We start from the raw sequence: 6,226 nt of genomic DNA, 5'->3' as shown, positions 1-6,226 counted from the left end.
GTTGAAAAGTCTGATGTGAGTTCTACTTATTTTGTGGGAAACATGTAGGTTTTTCTTTTCAACCCTGAATTTCTGAAATTTATTCATGGAAACTAGGATTTATTAAGACGTGAGTCTTTTCCATCCATCTCAGTCCTCACTGAGCCCTGTTAGTCAGAAACTCATAAAGCACATTTATTTCTATTACCATACCCAGTCAATTGCCATCCAGTTGGTGTATTTTTTTTTACTGAAATATTGTTGATTTATAATGTTGTGTTTGTTTGAGGTGTACAGAAAAGTGATTCAGATCTGTATCTATCTATCTCAGATGATTTTCGATGCTGTTCATGCATTTTGTGAGTAGTTTAACTTGAGTGTTAACTTCCAGGAGATGTAATATTTGCTTAAGTCCAAGGCACGTGTTAGAAGTATAGCAAGAATGATGCATTTCTGCCTGGACAGATGTCACCGTCCTGTCTCCAACTCTAGGCAGTCAGAGTCCTACAGAGTGTAGTTAGAAGGAAAAATAGGAGAAACGGTTCCACGAGGTGTTTTCAGTATGTTTACCTTGCCATAAATCTTAAACATGACACTCATGATTCCAACCACCTCACTGGTCTCTAGGATTCCTGTTTCAACCAGAATTTGTTAGCAGTGCATTTTATGCAGGAATTTAGCTCTTGTGTACCTACTATCTGCTCTCCATTCCTTATCCGAATAGTGTGGATGCTATATGTCAGGTAATGAAGACTGCAGTTTGCACAAGACCACCCTTTTCCACTGTAGGGTGACAGGTCAGTGCTGGAGACAGACACTTAAAAAAATATATTTAGGAAGTATTTGATGATTCATTGATTTTTAAAGGAGTGTGTGTGTTTGTGTGTGTGTTTTTTTAACCAAGTGATTAGAGGTTTTCCTATGATCATTCTGTTCTTGTTTTTCTGCTTGATTCCACGGTGGTCAGAAAGCATACTGTGTCTTTTGCTGTGGCCAAAGTCGGTTGAGTGATGTGCTGACATGGACATTCCAGAAAGCTGCTTCCATTTGCTCCCATCTTCAGTATTTCTTCCAACACTCCCATCTGCAGGACGTCTGGCAGTTGCTGGTGTTGTCAGCAAGGTCCTCCGTCATCCTCTTGGGCTCTGCATGGCTTTGCAGGCATTAGCCCCGCCAGCAGACGTTCTTCGGTTACATCCTCGGCTGGGTGGTGTGCCTGGCAAACGCGTGACTGTGTTGAATGGGTACCCTCACTCCACTGGGACAGCTCTATGAAGTCCTGGGGCAGACGGAGGCCAAAGCTGTCCAAGTGCTGAGACGGGCTGGGGAGAGGCTTGCTTGCAGCTGGGAGCTGCCCTTGCTTGCAATCCTGAGACCACCTCCCTTCAAAGCTAAGACCGGTCTGACCAGAGAATGGCTCCCCATCGCAGGACCCACCTCTTGTGCCTCTTTCGTGTACACATTATACAGGAGGGAAGAGTCAAAACTTCGGGGCGCTGAATCGTCCCAGAAAGGGCCAGAGGTCTTCCTGGTGGAAGGGATGGCCCAGGAAGGAAAAGGGATGCTGGGAGGTGTGAGCAGAGGGGCAGCAAGTTATCTTTGGTGAGAGGATTGTGGGGACTGGTAGAAGTAAGGGGAGCTAAGGTTCGATTTTAAAATTTCTTGTTTTGGTTTGTTCCAACGTAGTGCACGTTTTCCCCGATCTTCCTGACTTCGTAGGTCATTGTGTGAATGAGGGGATGAGTTACACTGCCACTCGAGGGACCCACCTGGGGACAGTCATACAGTTCTCTTTGGGGGCATCAAACAGCTGGTGGCTCAGACAGTAAAGATTCTGCTTGTAATGCAGGAGACCCGGGTTGGACCCCTGGGTCGGGAAGATTCCCCTGGAGAACGGAGTGGCTACCCACTCTAGTATTCTTGTCTGGAGGATTCCACGGACAGAGGAGCCTGGCGGGCTACAGTCCTTGGGGTTGCAAAGAGTCAGTCAGGACTGAGCGACTTACACTCACTCAAACATCTCAGGAATTAGGCTAAATAATATTTATGTGAACTCATGTTAAAAGTTAAGATTAGTGCCATATATCAGATTTTAAAATCAAGACAGGATTCATCCTGGCTTTGCCTAAGTTGCCTCTGTCACTGGCTCTGTTCCCAGCCCTGCACACTTGGGGCAGAGACAGAGAGAGCTGAGAAAGTTGCCCCCCATGGCCAGCAGGGTTCAGAATGAAGATGAAGACCGACACAGGTCAGGGAACTTGGGTATGACCCAACCACCTGAAACTCCCCTCTAGTTCTTGGGGAGGTGGGGATGAGGAGTGGAGGAAAACCCAATTAATGTTGGGTAGAAACAGTAAGGGACAAAGTGCCTTTCAAATACCTCTATCCTTCACCCGAGAGTTATTTAATGATTAATTCTGTGTGTGTGTTATATGTGAAGCTCTCTAAAGTCTCCATTTGAATCAGATAACAAAAAAGATATGCGGATACTTTATTGAAATGAAAATGTATTTGAGGTTTCAACAATTGTCTTGCAGTGTGTAGATTAAAAGACAAAAAAGACAGACAGCTTGTGGTATATACTCATCGCCAGTAGACATCTCTGAGCCAAAGGTCTTGTAGAAAATTAGAATATTTTACAGAATATACTGTTGTAAATGGTTTGCTGAAAAACAACAACAAAAATCACTTAGATTTTCAGCTCCTTCTTGCAAAATAAAATCTTGCACAATAAACATTTCTTCTCATTGTTATCTTGAATGCGTTCACACACATCTGACATCCAAGAGAATTAGTACTGGAAATTAAATCAGAATGATCCCATTTATCCTATCATTCAGGAGACATTTATTAATGCCAAAGAAGTGCTGGTGCTTCCAGATCTTTTCCCCACCCGAGATCCCTTGAGTAAGTTCTTTTCTGCACATTTCTTGCTGTAATAACTTATCTATAACGATGCTACATATATTATCAGTTTTCCATAGAATCGTGACAATCTCAACTCCAATACAAGGACCCGAGACATTTTTGAATTCCTGTGCAGACTTTCTGTCAGAAATATAGAAAATAGCCTGGACCTTTATCTTTGACTTTGTAGCCTGCAAAATCTCGAGGCTGTGACTCAGAAAGATCCATCTGAGCTAGGCTTTTCAAGAAAAAAAGTCTAGCATCCTTCATTGTAAGGATCATAGTAAATGATGTAATTTAAATTACATATCAAATTATGTAATTTAACATTTTCACCATTTCAAATATACCTAACACCATATTCACTCTGCAGTCAGTAACGACCAATCTCCAGACTGTCCTCAGGTTGCAAAATGAAACTAACTACCTGTTAAATAACTCCCATTTTTCCTCAATATCTGACTTCTGAAAACCACTATTCCACCCTGTGTTTTTATGAGATTGGCTACTCCTGAAACCCGGTATAAGAGTTAGGCTACCTTTGTCTTTTCATGACTGGTTATTTCACTGATCATAATGTGTGTGTGTGTGCCTCTGTGCCTACTGGGGAAATGAGGGTTAGGTAGACCTTTCGCTTTTCCCTCTTTTGTCTTTTAAATTTATTATTCACTAAAGATTTCAGGACTGTAGCTTTGGATGTCTTTCTTGATGTCAAAATCATCAGACTCACCACACAGTGAAATAGACGGAAATAAAGCACATTCATCACTTGCTTTGCTGTAAGGAATAACAAATGTAGAGTCTATTTGTCCCTGTCCCTTGGTTGTAAAAGCACATCAGAAGAAACTGAAATTACCATCATCTGCTCGAAATTGGCCAGAGTTTCATTTGACTGCTGGAGAAAACATTGCTTTAATTCATCCACAGCGTTTTCCTCAGTTTTACTCTGTGTGAACGCTTGAAGATAGTCTCTGTATTCTTCCTTGGACACAGTGGGATCAATTGCTTTTTCAATCACATTGCCAAGAAGAGAGCAGCCAGGACCTGGGAAGAAAGAAGGCAAACAGGGGCTCTGTTATGGATGCAGGAACATCTTTGAGGGGCATGACAACCATGATGGTTGTCATTCTTTTACATCCCTGTAGAGATGTCTATTCAGAAAGATTATGGTGAATGGTCTTCAGTTCTCAATTCTCTGAGAGTAAACTTGGGATCTGGAATTACTCTAAGACCTAAAACACCTGTGCTTCCTCTTGCTAGCCTCTAGAAGCCAAACCTTATGTAACCTTGACTAAGGAGGGCATTGAGGAAGTGAGACGCTCTGACTCAGGGCAACATATTAAACTTTATCTGGTCTTTCTTTGTTCAAAGTCATATGATGCTTCACCATTATCATTCTGAGTAACAAACAAAATTTCCCAGGATTGTACATGTACTGGTTCTAGAATATTGTCCATTAGCTCTGTTGATGCTAGTGATTTTCTGAAACAAACAAACAAAATAATGTACAAATGAAATTCTTGTTCTGTGAAGAGATCTGTTGTGGAGACCTTAGTTGGGTAGAAGAAAGAGCTCTGGAACTGGATTAGAGAGAACTGGCTTTTATTCTTGGGTCTGTAATGTTTTATTTAGCTGACCTTGAGCCTGTCACCTTGAACACATCTGCAAGTACTTGGGGAACAAACGAGGCAGGGGTTTTTAAAAGAGCTCTGTAGGACTTCTTTGGTGGCACAGCAGATAAGAATCCGCCTGCCAATGTGGGGGATGTGATCCCTGGTTGGGGAAGATTCTGCATGCCTTAGGGCAGCTAACCCTGCGTGCTATAGCTGCTGTGCCCACGCTCCAGAGCCCTTGCAACAAGAGAAGTCATCGCAATGAGAAGCCCTTGCACCCTAGTGAAGAATTGCCCCCACTCGCCACAACTAGAGAAAGCCTGGGAAAAGTAAAGAAGACCTAGTACAACCAAGAATAAATAAGCAAAAATGAAAAAAAAAAAAAAGAGCTTTGCAAGTTGAATAAAGTAAACTATGTCTGTGACTTATTACCCAAGACTAGATTAGCTGCCAGGGCATTATTCTCTAGCTGGCTCTTCACTGGGGAAGGAGACCTCCAAGGAGGTGTGAACTCCCCTCTTCAGCCAACATTGAGCAAGGAGGGATTGGGAGGAAGGGCATTCCGGAAGGGCTCAAATCAACTGTGAAAACTTGTGAAGAGTTGGGGCTCCCAGCTGGGTGCAGGACCCTGGGCCATCCACTGCAGCCTGAGCTTTATACCTTCTGGTAGATTTCCTGTTTCTTTTCATATTTAAGGAGACTCCAAGAGTGCCTCTTTCAGGAAACTCATCTGGTATAAAATCAGGAATCATCAGAGCATCTCTTCCCCTTGCCCTGCTGAAATGCCTAATTCTAATAGTCAGTCACTAGCCTCATCCCGATTTCATGGCACCTGTGACGATGGTGGGATGCCCTGATGTCGTGAGACACTACGTGCAGACCCAGGGCAGAGGCAAAGCCCACGAAGGGCCTTCTTTCAGAGGTTCTGGAATGAGTGATGATGCTTAGGTCTCTGGTGGGCAGGCCTGTCCTGTACTGGTGCTTGGGGAGTGGGAGCTCTTGCACAGGGAACCAGACAGCAACCTTAGCCCCACATCTGTGCACCCCGTCAGTACTCACCTGCATAGCAGTACAGGGGGAGGGCCGCCAGCATGAGGACCATCACCAGCTTCATGTTGGAGGCAGCTGTTGCTGACAAGTCAGTCTAATGTGTCAGAGAAAAAGGAACTCACTTTAAAGGTGAGCGCCCAGAATGCCTCCTTTTATTCTCCAGGTCACCACGCTAATCCTTCCCACAAACGAGGAAATGAGTCACAGGATAAACCTGGCATTGGACCAGGAAACAACAGCAAGAACCATCAAGAACCCAGACAGTCTGTTTTTCTGTTGATAGAAAACTGAGGAGACAGAGTCTTTGGGACCCCAAACAATTTCGGAACTGCCATCATGATATATGACTTTCAGTTGAGTTCAGTTCAGCCACTCAGCCGTGTCTGACTGTTTGTGACCTCATGGACTGCAGCATGCCAGGCCTCTATCACCTACTCCCAGAGTTTACTCAAACTCATCTCCATTGAGTTAGTGATGCCATCCAACCATCTCATCCTCTGTCATCCCCTTCTCCTCCTGCCTTCAATCTTTCCCAGCATCAGGGTCTTTTTCAATGAGTCAGTTCTTTGCATCAGATGGCCAAAGTATTGGAGTTTCAGCTTCAGCCTCAGTCCTTCCAATGAATATTCAGGACTGATTTCCTTTAGGATGGACTGGTTGAATCTCCCTGCAGTCCA

The 6,226-nt window shown here is 43.9% G+C and overlaps 1 protein-coding gene across 1 annotated transcript; it reads right to left on the bottom strand.

Moving 5' to 3' along the window:
• Window positions 1-2,468: 2,468 nt before the first annotated feature.
• On the bottom strand, window positions 2,469-5,666 carry LOC136169205 (mammaglobin-A-like). Its single transcript, XM_065937019.1, has 3 exons — window positions 5,559-5,666; window positions 3,743-3,930; window positions 2,469-2,644 (listed from the first exon to the last, which is right to left on the bottom strand). Exons 1-3 carry the CDS (start codon window positions 5,611-5,613, stop codon window positions 2,606-2,608), a joined length of 282 nt encoding a protein of 93 aa, XP_065793091.1. The 5' UTR covers window positions 5,614-5,666; the 3' UTR covers window positions 2,469-2,605.
• Window positions 5,667-6,226: the final 560 nt, after the last annotated feature.

Source organism: Muntiacus reevesi, chromosome 5, assembly GCF_963930625.1.
Source record: "Muntiacus reevesi chromosome 5, mMunRee1.1, whole genome shotgun sequence".
NCBI lineage: Eukaryota > Metazoa > Chordata > Mammalia > Artiodactyla > Cervidae > Muntiacus > Muntiacus reevesi.
This window is presented reverse-complemented; position numbering and strand designations above follow the sequence as displayed.